This window comes from Desmodus rotundus, chromosome 9 (assembly GCF_022682495.2).
Source record: "Desmodus rotundus isolate HL8 chromosome 9, HLdesRot8A.1, whole genome shotgun sequence".
Classification (NCBI taxonomy): domain Eukaryota; kingdom Metazoa; phylum Chordata; class Mammalia; order Chiroptera; family Phyllostomidae; genus Desmodus; species Desmodus rotundus.
Window position 1 is genome coordinate 105045389 of NC_071395.1, and position 17853 is coordinate 105063241.

The following is a 17853-nucleotide window of genomic DNA, read 5'->3' on the forward strand; positions in this document are numbered from 1 at the left end:
TATAAGTAAGAAAGAAAATAGTTACCATTCATATAAAAAAAGATACTCCATCTGGAACATCAGCTACCTACATTAATTTAAAGTAATAATAAATAATTATTCTGTAATTCTCTTAAGATTTGTCTGCTCTTCCCATAGGACAAACAAGTGCATAAGTAGGGAGGTGGTAGATATCACCACCCTGGCTTTATTCAAGTCTGATCATGGTGCTCAGTTTCAAAATTCCCCCGTGGATATAGCATCATTTTTGGTTCACCAGTCATGTAACAAGGGGACCATCTAGGGGTTTCTACTTGGCCCTTCCTACCCTATGAGCTCTATTCCTCAAGCCAGAGTGCTAATGTGGGGAGACTGCCAGTCGTCAAGAATGTGTGAGCTGCCCTGACCAGTGTGGCTCAGTTGGTTGGGCATCATCCCGCAAAGCAAAAGGTCACCAGTTCGATTCCTGGTCAGGGCACATTCCTGGGTTGCAGGTTCAGTCCCCAGTCAGGGTGCATGCAAGAAGCAACCGATTGATGTTTCTCTCCCTCTCTTCCTCCCCCACTTTTCCTCAGTCTAAAAATAAATAAATAAAATCTTTTTAAAAAGTGAGCTAAGACTTTAACTATCACCTGGCCACCATAAGCTGCCACTTTCATTAGTGGACTGGAGTAACATGTTGGGTCTCTAGGAATTAGTGGCAATCTAGTGTCTAATGATCCCTGTGGTAGGCAGAATTTTTGCTCCTTCACCTCTGAGCCCTGGTTTCACTCCCATGAATCCATCACAGAACAAAAGGGACTTTGCAGGTGTAATTAAGGTTACGAATTTGTTGACTTTGACCTGTGGAGAGTATCTTGGATTATCCAGGTGGGCTAAGAGACAATAACCTTACAACTGTCCCAAAGAGGAACTTATTCTGGAAACCACAGTTTCCACAAAAGCCATCTTTAAATACGCTGAACTTCCCCACCCTTCTCTTTCCATCTAATTCCTTAATTTCATTTTCTATGAGTTTCGGCGTCAGACAGAATTAGGTTCAGTCTTCCTTTTTTTAAGCATTATTTACACTTATTTTCCTCCTCTATAAGCCAGGATAACAATTTCTACGTCGTGGGGCTGATCCAAGTGTTACATGAAGCAAAGTTCACGTGAAGTCTCTTTAGCGTGTGGCCCAGCGTATGGAACTCAGCGAGGTCACCCACCGTCTTCTCCCTCATGCGTGTCTTCCCCACCCTTCTGCCTCCTTTCCTGCCTCTTGTCCCTAGGCTTTTTCATTGTGTCTCTTTTTCTGTTTTTTTTCTCCTCTATTTTGCATTTTTCTCTTCTTTTTGTTCTTTTCTCCATCCTTTATTACCTACACCCACCGCTCCATATTTTCTCCTATCCCTTTTTGTTATCCACCTACTCATATCATGGTCAATGAACTTCAGTAAAAATGCTCCCCACTTTTGCTTTAGGATCTGTAATTGGGAATCGATGTCCTTTTCCATCACTCAACTGCTTATGCACCTGAAACCCTCTTAGCTGTCCTACATAGGAAGTTGCCATTTTGCACAGTGTAGCAGTCAGGGGTGTTTGAGATTTCCAGTTTTGGAAAAACTGAGGAATACTGACCTGATCAAGTACTTCCCGTTTTCACAGGTCGACAGTTGCTAGCATTGGTTTACAGACTCGAGTGGGTCGGGATCAAGGTCCCTTCCATTCCCTGGGGTTTCGTAGCTGCAGGAGCCACATCTGTATGTAAAGTAGGAAGGAGAGTCGGGGTGAAGAGGAGGTGGGTGCACCAGCGGTACATGTGCCTTGTATCAGTAAAAGAAAGCTTTCTCAGAGCCTTGCAGCCGGCTTCTGTTGGGATTTCTTAGGCCAGTCCTGTGTCTGTCTATTTCTGTAATGTATCTTTAAAATTCATAATCTTGTAGATAGCGTTGTACTACAGGCACCTGCCGGGCAGAGTAGATGGGGCACTTGGGCAACTTTTTCTTGTCTCTATAGTTGTGCCCTTTGCAGAATGTCATGTAGTTGGGACCACATAGTACGTAACCTCTTCGGATTGGCTTCTTACATTAAGCAATAGGGATTTAAGATTCTTCCACGTCCTTGTGTGGTTTGATAAATCATTTCTCTTTATCACAGAATAGTATTCTACCGAAGAGATGTACCAAAGTTCATTTGTTCATTCACCTATTGGGGAACATTTTGGTTGCTGCCAATTTTTGGTAATTTCGAACAAAGCTGCTATAAACGTCCGTGTGCAGGTGTGTGCACGGACACAAGTTCTCAGCTCACTCAGGGAAATGCGGAGGAACGCACCTGTCACGTTGTACAGTAAGCCTACCTTTAGCTTTTAAGAGACAGCTTAACTGTCCTCCGAAGTGGCTGCACCATTTTGCTTTTCCGCCAGCGACGAGTGAGAGTTTCCGCTGCTCCGCCACATTTTGCTGTCATTTGGTGTTGTCATTGCATTGGGTTTTAGCCATTGTGACAGGTGTGTAGGCTGGGCTCTTTTTTACTCACTCTTTTTGTTCCATTAAGAACGACCTCCAAGGCACACTTCAAAGGTTACTCCCCTTGTGAAGTCTTCCCTGATGCCACCCCCAGCAGAGCCCTTGCTGGTTTCACAGTGATCTCTTTCTTTCCAAAATCCTGTTTGGGACCCTTCTGTCTTCTTTGCAGTTTACCTAACTAAGATATTATTTCCCATAGCAGGCTCCATCCCACGCTTCTGAGAGTCCCTGGGCCATTATGGTCTTGTCCCCTTCCTTGTTCTGTCTGGCTCCTGGCTGTCTTCCCCTTCCCCTGAGTCAACCCAGACAGGAAGCTCAGCTCCTTCGCTGGTTTCCGCAGGGAAGTTGACCATCCCAGAGGCTGTGTGTGGCAGCTTAATGTGGACGGGCCACAGAGTAACAGTGGTGACCTGCTGACAGATCTCTCCTCCTTTTTCTCCTCACCCCCTTTCTGAAGGAAGAAATAGCTCTCTCTTTGTCTCATGTAATTGGTTAACACCTTTCTTTTAAGCTTTTGGAGTTGCCAGCACGCACATCTCACGTGGGTAGACCTATTGCAAGCTGAGCCATCGAGGCATTTTGGTCACAAAAGCATTTGTCCCTAAGGTAAAGGGACATTTTTTCTACCATCGTCACATTGTGGGGGTCTGTTTTCATACATATTCTTTTTCTTTCTGGATAGGAAGGTCTTCAACGGTGAAAATTAATTCTTGATCTTTCTTATTTCCTTACTCCCTGCTTTAGAAGTGGTGGTCAATGAATTTTTATTGAATGAATACACTATATATGGCTTCAGTCTCTTTAAAAAGAAATAAGTGTATTTCTTACAAGTGGACATTTTTGAACTATAAGCAATTCACTCATTTCACGTTCAAGTGGAAACACTGACCATGATTTCTTTGCCTCGTAAATAACATTTATTAAGAAATGACAGAAGACACTGTAACACAGATATAATGAAAATAGCCCACAGGAAAGGTCATTATGATCCCTCCCCCCCCCCAAAAAAAGGGGTGGAATCAGATGTTGAAATATGGAAAAGACTAGTCTACTTCTTAGAAGCTGAATGTTGGATGAAGAGCTTCCATTCTCTGGTGACATCTGAGGAATGTCACTTGGCTATAACCTGGTGCTTTTAATCTTGGAAATTCTTTTAGGTAAGCAGAAGCTCAGAATAGACCGCAGAGCAGGGGAAAATTAGGCTTGTGGACAGTTCTCAAGGATGACATCCACAATATGGCAGGGCTTTCCAGCCGTGCAGGGAAATCTCAGGAATAGCATATCCGAAGTGATCTGATGATCATCCGGTGAGTTCGCAGCACTCCTGTGTCCGCTGTGGAGTTAAGGTATTTGCTGTAGAATGGAATCAAATAGAACTCATCGACTTGGTAGCTCCCGTAACAGAAACCCAAATAGAAGCCTAAGAACTTGTTAGTGGTCCAGGGAGTGTCGAGGAGACAAATTGTTCAAATGCTGTGTCCTGGTCATTGGGAATCAGCAACCTGGCTTTAGCAGGTGGGCTGGCAGCAGGTGGGCTCACAGCAGTAGCAGCAGCAGGCTGGGCGGCAGGAGGACTGCCCACAGTAGGATGGGCGGCAGCAGGAGGCCTGGGCATGGTGCAGCTGGCAGCAGGTCGGGGGGGTACAGCTCGTCACGCAGCAGGGGGGCAGGCAGGTGTCCTCCACACGGCAGTCAGGGCGGCACCATCTGGTGCGGCAGCTCATAGCTCCACAGCTACCACCCTGGCCACAGCCAGTGCCACAGCTGGTCCCACACCCGGTCCCACAGCAGCTGGGCTGGCAGCAGGTTGGCTGGCAGCAGCTGGGCTGGCAGCAGCTGGAGCCACAGGTCCCACCGGCACAGCTGGGGAATCCACAGAAGCTGGTGTTGCAGCAGGCCATGGTGTCAGGGGTTGGGTTTCTTGTAGGAGTTTTGGTGGTGACTTCTATGTCAAGCCTTTTATATATCCTGGACAGCTGCTATTTATACAATTCTTAACATACCTTCTTGTTTTTGTTTAAATTTGTTCCTCAGTGGGCCTCCGATTGGCTTACATTGAAATACTTATGACACATTGTAAGTAGTAGTTTAGAAATTACTTTGTTTTATAGTTTCATTCTGACTCACGTTGGTCCTCTCGTCCTTAGAATAGGTCTGTGGTTTTCCATGTTCAAAGAGTCCCCCTATTTTAGTCCACGTCAACACACTTGCTTTATAGAGGTATTTATTCCACGTGACAGTCTGTCCAGACCTCTAAGGCTAAGGATAATTGTGCTCCTTTTTTCCCCCCCACTATTATTTTTTCCCTCGAGATATATAGACTAAATTCTCTTGAATTTAGGACAGAACACCCTCTGAACTGAAAGAGTGCCTTCCGTCATGCATTATGTGGTGTCCGACTCACTCACTCCAACATCAAATCAAATTACCATTCGAGTTCCATTTATTTTAACCAATTTGAAATGTGCAAATATTATTTGTGTTTCAGGCCAAAAATCTATTTTTTGTGAACCAAGTGACATAATATACATAAAAGTATCCAACGAAGTGCAGAGCTTCTGGTAGTGCCTTAGTGTTTACTGAGTACGATTTTGAGTGGCTGGGGTAAGAGGCATGAACCACGGACGCCTGAACCACTTAATGATGATTAGATAGAACTTTCAAGCTTAGTACCTCTCCCGAAGGAGTCCTTGTTTTTGTCAAAAGAAACCAGGAAATGCTGAAAATGTTTTCTACAGTACATTTAGTAATGGAACCAAGGCTCAGAAAAAACATTCTGAAGTTCAGACATTCTGAAGAATACCCTGCCATTCATTTATTTTATTCTTCTCTCAAATGTATTATCTTCTGTGTGATGTATCATTGCTACTAATTAAATGATAGAGGTAAGTTCTGGAAGCTTGTAAATAACTTGGAAAACACTTGTCTTAATTTTTTGATATTTTTGTCATGTATTTTGTATATTGCACACAAATATTTAAGAAATGAAAACTAATTAGTAAAAGGTATTTTTGGTCTAGATTCACGCTAACTTTTTTTAAGAGAACATTTTTCCAATTGGCAGTGCAAAGTCCATAGTTGCTCCATGTTTCTAATGCATGTGTCTGGTAAATGGTGATGCTGGAGCTCACTGGGCACCTACACAGCTGTTTATTCTGCTCTCATTTGGACCAGTGATACACCTCATACACACTTACAGCAGTGGGGGTTTAAGTGCTGGGAGTTGAAGCTTAGAGATCAATTTGAGGATCAGTGGGAAGAATATAATAAGCTAAGGCATAGGAATTAAAACCTAAATGCTGTTGGGAAATAGTGTCTGGTAGATACTTTAAAATCTATTTAGTCGGTAATACAGTTTTTTAGATATTGGGCATGCATGAAGGAGAACATCTGGTATATTACAGAGAAGGAGGTTACATCTAGGTAGAATCCCATAGCTTTGATCAACCAGAAAATTTGAGCTAAAAGTGACCTTATTGGTTCATACCGAGTTGTCATAGATTAGCGCATCTAAGTATTTGAATAACTCCAAACATTATTTAGTACATGGAACATTTCATTAGCTGGTGGATGGAAGCATAATGCAGTTTGTGTTTAATCTTTCTGGTTTAGACTTTTATGCTTATGCCTTAGGATTATCAAAATAAAAATCCACTCTTCTTGAATTTCAGCTACAGGTGGACAAGCTTCAAGATGGAAGAAAGAAAATAACTCAGTTTGCTTAGCACATTCAAACGTTTTATTTGAAATTAACAGGGGATATTCAAGGAGGAAGCAGATAGGGATCAAGAGATAGGGAACAGAGCAGAGACGCCCCTGATCTGACACTCTGATACGTGTTTCCAGGGGGCTAAGTCAGCACGTTCAAGATGGTCCTAAGACTTGTCATTTCTGAGTGACTTAGAAACATCATGATACTTATCATCCAAGGAAACATTTCTTAAGAAATCACAAGAGTTTTCTTATGATTCTTTCATTCTTAAATAATCAGCAACCTTCTTTTTAGCAGGTGATCTGGCAGCAGGTGGGCTCACAGCAGTAGCAGCAGCAGGCTGGGCGGCAGGAGGACTGCCCACAGTAGGATGGGCGGCAGCAGGAGGCCTGGGCATGGTGCAGCTGGCAGCAGGTTGGGGGGGTGCAGCTCACCACGCAGCAGGGAGGCAGGCAGGTGTCCTCCACACGGCAGTCAGGGCGGCACCATCTGGTGCGGCAGCTCATAGCTCCACAGCCACCACCCTGGCCACAGCCAGTGCCACAGCTGGTCCCACACCCTGTCCCACAGCAGCTGGGCTGGCAGCAGCTGGTCTGGCAGCAGGTTGGCTGGCAGCAGCTAGGCTGGCAGCAGCTGGTCTGGCAGCAAGTTGGCTGGCAGCAGCTGGTCTGGCAGCAGGTTGGCTGGCAGCAGCTGGACTGGCAGCAGCCGGAGCCACAGGTCCCACAGGAACAGCTGGGGAATCCACAGAAGCTGGTGTTGCAGCAGGCCATGGTGTCAGGGGTTGGGTTGAGACTGGGGTTGTTAAGTTTCTGAGTTTTGGCTGCACCTTCTACAGCTGGCCTTTTATATAGTCCCAAGAGACACCGATTTTCCTAATACTTAGCATTTTTCCTTGTCATTATTTGCAAAGTCAGTCAGTGATTGGCTCATACCCGAGTTGTTTAGAAAGTTATAAATAGCATTTCAATAGCCTGCTTTGGTCATCCTCAATTAAGTCTCATTATATTTCTTCTTTGCCCTGAGGGTCAAGTGAGGGCTCATGAAAGCCAATCATGGCAGCTCCCCTCTATGGTGGTCACATGACAGATGAAACTTGGGCCCACTGCTGCCCCGGCTTGCTCTGTCAAATGTGGCCTTTGATAACCTTCAGGCAGAGTTTATCCGAACTTGAACATTTTCTCCATCGGTGGTCATTCAGATAATTTCATAAACAAGTTGTCTAGACTTGGAATAACTAACACGAGTGTCGTCGAAAGGTGAGCACTCACCTGCAGCACCCACGTCGAAAAGAAGCATGCCTTTCCACGACCGGAGTGCACGAGTTACAGGACCTCAGGGCCCTCAAGCGTGTTTTTGTCTTTAATCCTCAGTGGACGAATTCCCAAGCGAGACCCTTCACGGCTTTCTCCTGTAGGTTGTTTCCTGACTCCACTAAATTAAAAATATATGCTAGTAATGAATATGCCTTTTAACAAGTCCAACAGTCCAAAGGCATACACAGAAGAGTTAATATTTTCCCTCCCTTCCCCAAAACACACATAGCCCTTCCAAAACTAGGATTCCAGAAGGTAATCAATATTAAGTTTGGTGCCTATGGTTCAATACCTTTCTTCCTGGTTTTGCAAACATGAACCAGCATGTATATGCATATAGCTTCTAATTCAGTAAAATCGGGGTCTCCTATACATATTTATTTTTAAACAATTTAATTGTACTAAAATACGTATAACAAAACTTACCGTCTTAACCATTTTTAAGTGTACAACTCACTAATGTTAAGTAAATTCACATTGTGGATTCTTTTTGTCTTGCAAAACAGAAACTCTATATCCAGTAAATAACTTTCCCATTCCCCCTCCCCCTGCTACCCCAAACCCTTGGCGACCACAATTCTAATTTGCATCTTGATGATTTTGACCATTCTTGGAACCTCATTCAAGTAGAGTCATACAGTATTTGTGGTTTTTTTTGTGACTGGATTATTTCACTTAGCATAATGTTCTTAAGAGTCATCCCTATTGTAGAATATGTCAGGATTTCCTTGCTTTTTAAGGCTGAATAATATTCCATTGTGTGTATACTTTACAATGTCTGTCCATTCATCCATCAGTGGACTGTTGGGTTGCTTCCACCTTTTGGCTATGTGATTAACCCTGCTCTTGCTTTACAAACTGGCCTCCATACATGAAAGGCAAGGAGAGACTAACGAAAGAGGCAGACCACTCCATATTGGTACGTGGCAGGTTTAAAAAGCACGAGAACTTACTTGTAAGGCTTGTCTTGGGTGACAGCAAGACAAGCAGATCACTTCCACCGCCTGCCAAATCTTAAAAGTCTAGATGCAGTCTTTAACTGGATTTAGTCACATATACCACCCAAGTGGTCTCAGCAACTCATTGCTCTCTCAAGGCTGAGTCCTTGAAAACAGCTCCCGTTGTGGGAAGGGTAGGCGAAGTGTACATTCCAAATGCAGGGGAGACAGTGAGGATCCTCGGAATGCCCGGGTCCCGCTCTCGGGTCAACCAGTGGTCACGTTCCCTTGATTACCTCCTCCAACCGCTACCACAAACATGGGTGTGCAAATCTCTCTTCAAGACTGAGCTTTCAATTCTTCTGGGCATATACCTAGAAATGGAATTGCTACTTCATATGGTAATTCTATTTTTAATTTTTTGAGTAACTGTTTTTTCATAGTGATTGTGATTTCACATTCCCACCAACAGTGTATAAGAGTTCCAATTTCTCCACATTCTTGCCAGCACTTGTTGGGTTTTCTGAGAGTAGTCATGGGAGTGAGGTGGTATGTCATTGTGGTTTTGATTTGAATTTTCCCAATTATTAGTGATATTGAGCATCTTTTCAGTGCTTGTTGGTCATTTGTATATCTTCTTGGAGAAATGTCCATTTATGTCATTTGTGCAACTTTTGTTTTGTTGTTCTTGTTAAGAGTTCTTTTTTGTGTTTTGGATATTAACCCCTTATCAGATATGTGATTTGCAAATATTTTCTCCCACTCTGTAGATTCCTTTCCATTTTGTTAACTGTGTCCTTGGATGCACAAAAGTTTTACTTTTGATGTAGTTCAGTTTATTTTTTACTTTGTTGCCTATGCCTTTGGTGTTATATCCAAGAAATCATTGCCAAATCTAACATCATGAAGCTTTTCCCCTATGTTTTCTTCTATGAGTTTTAGGTCTTATATTTAGGGCTTTGATTCACTTTGATTTAATTTTATATGTGTAAGATAGGGTTGACTTTTTTTTTTTTTTTTTTTGCATGTGCAAATCCATTTTTTTCCAGCACCATTTGTTGAAAAGACTGTCCTTTCCCCTTCAATGGTCTTGACACCCTGTTGAAAATCATTTGACCATATATATGAGGGCTTATTTCTGGGCTCTCTATTCTATTATAGTTGTCTACATGTCTGCCTTTATGTTGGTACCATACTATTTTGATTACTATAGCTCTGTAACATAGTTGAAATCAGGAAGTGTGATGCCTCCAGATTTGTTCTTCCTTCTGAAGATTCTTTAGCTATTTGGGGTCTTTTGTGGCTCCATACAAATTTTAGGATTGTTTTTTTTTTATTATTTCAGTGAAAAACACCATTGGAATTTAGACAGGAATTGAATTAAATCTTTAGATTGCTTTAGGTATACGGCTATTTTAACAATATTCATTCTCTTAATCTATGGGCATGGAATGCCTTTCCATTTATTTGTTTTCTTTATTTAATTAATGTCTTATAGTTTTCAGTATACAAATTCTTCACTTCCTTGGTTAAATTTATTCCTAAGTATCTTATTCTTTTGATGCCATATTAAATGACATTATTTTCTTCATTTCTCTTTCTGATAGATTGTTGACAATGTGTAGAAATGCAACTGATTTTGAAAATTGATTTTGTATCCTGAAACTTTACTGAATACATTGATTAGTTCTTACATTTTTTTTGGGGGGGTGATGTCTTTCAGGTTTTCTATTTATAATATTATATTATCTGCAGATAGAGACAATTTTACTTCATTCTTTCTGATTTAGATGCTTTTTATTTCTTTTTCTTGCCTAATTGCTCTAGATGGGACTTCCAATACTATGAAAAATAGAACAGGTGAACATGGGCATCCTTCTTCTGTTCCTGATCGTAGAGAAAAAGATTTTAGTCTTTCACCGTTGAGTATGATGTTCGTGTAGGCTTTTCATTTATGGCTTTTGTTATGCTGAGGTAGTTTCCTTCTAATCCTAGTTCATTGAATTTTTTAATCATGAAAGGCTGTTGAATGGCATCAGGTGTTTTCTCTGTATCTCTTGAGATACACGTGTCCCCCCACCCCACCCTCACCGGCCTTCATTCTGCTATGTGATATATGCATTGATTGATTTCCATATGTTGAAAAATTTTTTTGGTCATGGTGTATATCCTTTTAATGTGAATTTTGTTAGATAGTGTTTTGTCAAGGAACATCACATCAATATTAATTAGGGATTCTGGTTTGTAATTTTCTTTTCTTATGTTGTCTACCTGACTTCTATATCAGGGTAATGCTGGCTTCATAGGATGAGTTGGAAGTGTCCCCTGCCCCCTCTTTCATTTTTTGGAAGAGTTTAAGGAGGATTGGTCTTACTTTTTCTTTTAGTTTTTGTTAGAATTCATCAATGAAACTCTTCTGATACTGGGATTTTCTCTCTCAATGGTTTATTATGGATTCAATCTCCTTATTAGTTATAGATCTGTTCAGATTTCTATTTCTTTATGATTCCGTTTTGATAGGAATTATCCATTTCATCTAGGTTATCCAATTGGTTGGCTTATTCTATACATATTATTACTCATTCTTTTAAATGGCTATGCGATATTCCAGAGAACGGTCCTACCACATTTTATTCAGTAATCCTCTACGGAGAAGTCTTCAACTGTTTTTAGTTTGTGCTTTCGAATTTTAAAAAATCATAGAATTTTAAACTGAAGGTGACTTTATTTATTTTTATTTAATTTATTGGAGTGGCATTGGCTAATATCCTCATATAGGCTTCAAGTGTCCCTTTCTATGATAAACAGGTCCAGAGTTAAGTGACGAGAGGTGGTTACATGATGTAGGGGACTGAGCTCTTAAATTCAGAATTAAGTTAATTGCACTAAATAGGCTTCTCAAACTGGTTCTACCATTAAGTGACTGAACCTCAGAAAAGTCACTTAATCCCTCTGAACACTGGTTTATTCATCTGTAAAATGAGATGATCTCTCAGACACCTCCAGGGATAAAATTGTGTAATTGCCCTACCAGATCGTTCATTCCCTAAGTGCATGACCTGCCCATGTCTGGTTCACCGTAGTTCCCTATACAGTACCTTCTGCACCGTCTTGAGTGTAGATGCTCAGTCTGTGCTTGTTGAACTGAAGAGGGAATGAATGATCAGTAGTGTATGGTAATGGTAAACCGTCAAATTTTACCAAACTCTCTTGTCTGTTATTTTTTTTTCTCAGTAGGAGCTGTTAGGTAGTGATACTTGAAAGTGGTCAGTAGTTAGAATCAGAGGGGCAAGGGGATAAATGTGTCTTCATTTCCGTTCTGTTGTTCCAGGGGTATTTTCTTGATTGATAGGTCTGTTGGTGCTATGTCGGGGTAATTGATTCTTTGCCTACATGTTATCCTCAATTCACACTTTCTAATTACTTGATTTTTATTAAAACTTGAATGAGTAAAGCATTGTAATTTTAACCAGAATAATGTTCTTTCTTAATTTTTATTTTTTAACTTTATTTTATTGACACTATGACAGATGTCCCCATTTCCCCTCTGCCTCCCCCTTTGCTCACCTTTACCCAGCCCCTGCCCCCCTTCCCTCTGGCTGTCACCACACTGTTGTCTGTGTCTATGTGTTGTACATATATGATCTTTGGCTAATCCCTTCTCATTTTTCCACCCAGTCCCCACCCCACCCTCCCCTCTGACAGCTGTCAGTCTGTTCCATGTATCTATGCTTCTGTTTCTATTTTGTCAGTTTATTTTGTTCATTATTCCACATATAAGTGAGATCATATAGTATTTGTCTTTCTCTGGCTGACTTATTTCACTTAGCATAATAATCTCCAGGTCCATTCATGCTGTTGCAAAACGTAAGATTTCCTTCTTTTATATGGCCACATCATATTCCATTGTGTAAATGTACCACAGCTTTTATTTATCCATTCACCTACTGATGGGCACTTGGGGCATTTCCAGATCTTGGCTATTGTAAATAGCGCTGCCGTGAATACAGGGGTGCATATATTCTTTCAAACTGGTGTTCCACCAAGAGTGCACAAGCACCCCCTTTTCTCTACATCCATGCCAGCACTTGTTGTTTGTTGATTTGTTTATGATACGGCCATTCTGGCAGGTGTGAGGTGATACCTCATCGTGGTTTTAATTTGCACCTCTCTGATGATTAGTGATGTTGAGCGTTTTTTTAGTATGTCAGTGGGCCACCTGTATGTTGTTTTTGGAAAAGTGTCCATTCAGGTCCTTTGCCCTTTTTTAAATTGGATTGTTTGTCTTTCTGGTGTTGAATTGTATAAGTTATTTATGTCCTTTGGAAATTAACCCCAAATCAGATGTATAATTGGCAAATATGCTCTCTCATACAGTGGTTACCTTTTCATCTTGTAGATGGTTTCTTTTGCTGTGCAGAAGCTTTTTAGTTTGATGTAGTCCCATTTGTTTATTTTTTATTTGTTTCCTTTACCCTAGGAAATATATCACCAAAAATATTGCGCTGAGAGGTGTCTGAGATTTTACTGCCTATGTTTTATTTAGGATGGTCATGGTTTTCATTTAAGTCTTTTATATATTCTTAATAAAAAAAGAATACCTTCAGTTTCATCCAGTTCTAATCCCAGGATTAATGAATTAATCCTGATCCTTTCCCCTAAATCACCCAAATTTATGAAGTATTCTATGATGCTTTTATTTAAATGTGTATAAATAAAATTCATTGCATACGTGTACTATATATAAATGCATATATATACATGTATATACATGTGTGTATTTCTGTATATACTTTAAGCCAAAGTACATATGTTCATTCTAAAAATAGAGCAAAATCTTTGTTATTCTCACTTTCAGTTTAGAAACTGGGAAAAAAGTTTTTGGATGAAAAATCTCCATCTAATTAAAAGCATATTTCCTCAGAGAGGCTTTCCCAGCTTACAATTCCCTTGCATTACTCTGCAAGACTATCGTTGGTGGAAATCAGGCTCTTCCACCAGGGAGATAGCGAGGAAAGCTTTCCAGGGACTCGCGCACAGGAGATCGTGGCATGGCAAAATGGTTTATTCACGTGGAAGGCTGCCCCTGGGCTTCCAACATCCCCCTGCTGTTGGTCCTGCCATGGAAAATCGGGGCCAGAAATAGAGTCAATGTCCAGAGATCTTGTGCCATATTAATGCTTATTTTTTTGGAGCCCACACAGTCTACAGTGGGCCCCGGTAGCTGCTAGGCCTACATGGTTGTGCACTCCCTTGCGAGAGAGAACGCACAAGCGCATGTGGCGAGTGCAGAACCAGGTGGTAGGAGGAAGTGGGGAGGAGGCGAGGGGTTCTTTATACCCCTGGGATTATATTAATTTAGGTTTGGAATGGACCAGATGCTTTTGTAAGATAACCAGTGGAACTTCCCAGGTTTTCGTGGGCCTCTGATAGGTCCACCTCCCAGTTACACTGACAGGCCTCTATAGTGACACACCTCCCCCAGTGCCCCCACAACAGTCTGGTACTGGAGGCAGAAAGCGGGGAGTGTTAATCCCCTTGGCGGAGAAATGCTCTAATTCCATGGAGTGTGAAGCAAACAGGCTCATGCTCCCCACTTTATTAAGCTCAATGTCTAATTACTTCTGCTCCCCCTTTTATTAATAATTAGCTAACTGCCTATGATAACGAGGCCACATGTAAATGGCAAAGTCTGCTATATTAGCATACAGTACCATTGTTTGGAGGTCGCCTGAAAGAGCATTCCTCTCACAGCCATGAAAAAATAACCCATTCTGGTGCTGGATTCAGAGGTCCTGACTTCGGTAGCTTTCTGGTTGTGAAAGCATTGTGTGAGGTCAGGATATGGTCGTAGAGCTGTGCCATTTCCGAGGCCCTAGAACTGCATTTGCTGGGTCTTTTTATGGGGAATAACTGCTATTGGATCTGACCAAATTTCCTAACATCGTGTAAGAAGAGCAGTATAGTATAGCAAGACCAGATTAAACTCTTTTGCATGACTTTCTGTGAAATATACACCATGAGCACACTCAATGAAGAAAAAAGATGTGTTTGCTGCACCAAACAGATATAATTTATTAGGCCTTAGATAGCGTCCTCCTCTCATGGGAAGTACAGCCTGCAGGATGGCGGGGTACAGGAGGTGACTGGGTCTGAGGAGTGCAGGCGGTTCTTCCACATCCTCAGCAGCACTGAGTCCTGGAGCGTGGGATCGAATAGTTGCCGAAGGTCAAGCCCAGCACAAACTGGTTTTCCCCTTTCTTGAGTCAGACTTGTATTTTGGCAGCCTCTGTGGGGAGATCAGGCTTTGTGAGGAAGAGAGGTCTGTGAGCCGCATATTTGGTACCCTCCACAACAAAAGCTGAGTAAAAGTTCGAGAACTTGTTAGTGGGCCAGGGGTGGTTGGACATGTAACTAGTTCATGGATTGAGTTGGAAGTTGAAACTTCAGGTTGAAAATCAGCAACTCGGCTTTTTAGCAGATGGGCTCACAACAGGTGGACTGGCAGCAGGTGGGCTCACAGCAGTAGCAGCAGCAGGCTGGGCGGCAGGAGGACTGCCCACAGTAGGATGGGCGGCAGCAGGAGGCCTGGGCATGGTGCAGCTGGCAGCAGGTTGGGGGGGTGCAGCTCGTCACGCAGCAGGGGGGCAGGCAGGTGTCCTCCACACGGCAGTCAGGGCGGCACCATCTGGTACGACAGCTCACAGCTCCACAGCTACCACCCTGGCCACAGCCAGTGCCACAGCTGGTCCCACACCCGGTCCCACACCCTGTCCCACAGCAGGTTGGCTGGCAGCAGCTGGTCTGGCAGCAGGTTGGCTGGCAGCAGCTGGTCTGGCAGCAGGTTGGCTGGCAGCAGCTGGACTGGCAGCAGCCGGAGCCACAGGTCCCACTGGAACAGCTGGGGAATCCACAGAAGCTGGTGTTGCAGCAGGCCATGGTGTCAGGGGTTGGGTTGAGAGTTGGGTTGGTTGGAGAAATTTTTTAGTTTTGGCGATAACTTCCACATTTGGCCTTTTATAAGCCTTGGACAGCTATTATTTACGTAATTCCCACAGTCTCTTCCTTGTTTGTGTTTGAACAACTTGTTTCTGAATAATAATTGCCCTGTTTCTGAGTTACTTGTTCAACCTTTTGAAAGCCTTTAAAAGTTGATTTTATTTGGTGTTCAATTAGGATTCTTTACCATGGCCAAGTAGTCATTAGCGTTCAATGACTACATAACCCCTAATTTCCCGTATTTGTTACAATTTGCTCATTGCCCAAAGAATCACTGACGGATGCCTCATCTTTAAGGAGTGTCAGTATTACTCAATATTGACCCTAAGCTCTGGGGTCTCACATGACAGTTTAATTCTCATCAATGTGGCCGCCAGTGTTGACAGCTACCCTTCTCTACCTTTCTTGTCTTTACCTTGTTGGAGAAGCACTGTGAGTGATTCAGCTGACCAGAAAGGGATGCTTTCATTGGGAGCTGGGAAGTGTAGATGAATTGTTACTGAAAACATTTTGTTTGAAACACTTCTTTTGTGTCCAAACAGTAGTGAGTGCTTTGCATGCATCGATTTGTTTAATTTTCACAGCAGTCCTATGGGGTAGGTGTCATTGCTCTTCCATCGTCCTTGTGAGGACACTGAGCCCTAAACAGATTAAAATCTTCCACCTAAGCTCACTTTAACAAGTGGTGGACCTGGAATTTGAACCCTTGCCGTCTGACTTCAGACTCAACTCTTTAAACCACTGTAGTCCGTTCCCTCCTTTCCATGCAGGCAGGTGTTCGGGAGAAAATCAAACAGTGAACGCAGGAAGTGGAAAGTTGCCCCTCTTCTTACAGACTACTAGAGGGTGAAGGGAAGAAGGACAGTTTAGTGTGAGTAACACCACTGTTTATTAGAAATTTGTCTGGAGACTTTATATTTTTTTAATATGTAATAATGTTCTTCAAGAAAAACGTAATTGCAAAAGAGTTAATCTTACTTGACTTGTGACTTCATCCAATCTTTGATTTTAAGATATTCTATAGATTTAAGTGTTCTTTTCTTAAACTTGAGGTACCACTGACATGTAACATTTATTTGTTTCAGGTGTACAACATAATGATTTGATATATATGTGTATGTGTATATATATTAACTTACTATGGGGATGATTTCACAAATATATAAAATGATCACCACAGTAAGTTAACTAAGATCCATTACCACACATAGGTACATTTTTCTTGCAATAAGAATAAACGTTCTTCACTGCATAAAAATCACACTCTTAATATATTAAAACTAGAGTACATGGCATACTGTCTCAGGTTAGATGGGCAGTGTGCCATTACTGTAGGTGTTAGAGACTAGTTCAATGAGCTGGAAAATTTATATATTTTGAATGAGGCAACTAACAGGGTGAAGGTTTTGTTTAGGCGCAATGTAAGGCGGCCTGGCTTCCGCGGAGTATGGACACTATTCGAGGGAAATGGAAGTTAAAATGCCACTTACAGGGTTTGAACCGGAACACCAAGGGTTAGTGCTGCTTCTCCAGAAATGAAAGCTTTGAGTTCAGATCACAACTCGTTCCAAGTTAGAATTAAGACATTTTCAAATCCCACATTAAATGCGATGCAAAAAGTATTGTTCTTTGTGATTTTTTTTCTTCTTCTCCTTTTGCAAATCTGTATCACTGACTGATTAGCTAATTTTTCCACCTAGGAGGTTGGAAATACGAGGCTTTGTCGTTACGACAATCTCAGGAGCTATCTGTTCCGTTTCTAAACTCAACGGAATCTTTGACACTAGGACGATTTCTATTTCCTTGCGCGAAGTTCAGACGTTTGGGGAGTTGAAATGCAGGTTGATAAGGACACTGGAGACGGTAGCTTTGTATATCATACCCCCATTTCGGTGCTTTCCTACCACGGCACGGTTCTCAACATTTTCCTCAGTGGGAAACTTAACTCAGTTTCCACGTGTCTGGTCTTTAGTTGCCCTCAAGAATAAGATGTTTCTTATAAAAGTTGCCAATTCTTGTTTCCTCTACCCTGGCTGGTGGCTCACCACTCTGATTTTAAGATCCCAAAGGTTTTATTCGTTATAATGGAAGCTCCATTATATGTTTTTTATTTCATCCTTGCTTCATTCTAGAACTCTCTCAGGAGATTGGATGAAAATGGGGATAGTGTATGCCAACATCATAGTCATTGAAATCCATCCCTGTATGGACATTTATTGTCTACTTCCCAATACATGAGAATTGTATAGGTCTTGTAAAAACATCGCTTGAAATTCCCTTCAGTCATTTTGTGAAGTGTGTTTTGAGGAGCACTAGTGTTACAGGTGTGGCTGGTGGTAGGTGAGCAGAGGATACCCCAGTTAAGTCAGTTTGGGAGTGATGGTTGTAGAGGTTCCGTTTTA

The 17853-nt window shown here is 42.0% G+C and overlaps 3 protein-coding genes and 1 long non-coding RNA gene across 4 annotated transcripts in view; 1 reads left to right on the forward strand and 3 right to left on the reverse strand.

Moving 5' to 3' along the window:
- The window catches only part of LOC128779282 (uncharacterized), a 217114-nt gene that overhangs the window by 153126 nt on the left and 46135 nt on the right, over positions 1 to 17853 (forward strand). The window lies entirely within an intron of this gene.
- LOC112316345 (keratin-associated protein 9-3-like) lies at positions 3607 to 4387 on the reverse strand. Its single transcript, XM_024573181.4, has one exon. It carries the CDS (start codon positions 4385 to 4387, stop codon positions 3995 to 3997), a length of 393 nt encoding a protein of 130 aa, XP_024428949.2. The 3' UTR covers positions 3607 to 3994.
- LOC128779276 (keratin-associated protein 9-3-like) lies at positions 6064 to 7002 on the reverse strand. Its single transcript, XM_053911710.1, has one exon. The coding sequence runs from the start codon at positions 6969 to 6971 to the stop codon at positions 6489 to 6491; it is 483 nt and encodes a 160-aa protein (XP_053767685.1). The 5' UTR covers positions 6972 to 7002; the 3' UTR covers positions 6064 to 6488.
- On the reverse strand, positions 14549 to 15391 carry LOC112316458 (keratin-associated protein 9-3-like). Its single transcript, XM_053911711.1, has one exon. It carries the CDS (start codon positions 15389 to 15391, stop codon positions 14927 to 14929), a length of 465 nt encoding a protein of 154 aa, XP_053767686.1. The 3' UTR covers positions 14549 to 14926.

Excerpts from the sequence above, each read along its gene's own strand:
- LOC112316345 (XM_024573181.4), bottom strand. The coding sequence starts at position 4,387 with ATGGCCTGCTGCAACACCAGCTTCTGTGGATTCCCCAGCTGTGCCGGT.
- LOC128779276 (XM_053911710.1), bottom strand. The coding sequence starts at position 6,971 with ATGGCCTGCTGCAACACCAGCTTCTGTGGATTCCCCAGCTGTTCCTGT.
- LOC112316458 (XM_053911711.1), bottom strand. The coding sequence starts at position 15,391 with ATGGCCTGCTGCAACACCAGCTTCTGTGGATTCCCCAGCTGTTCCAGT.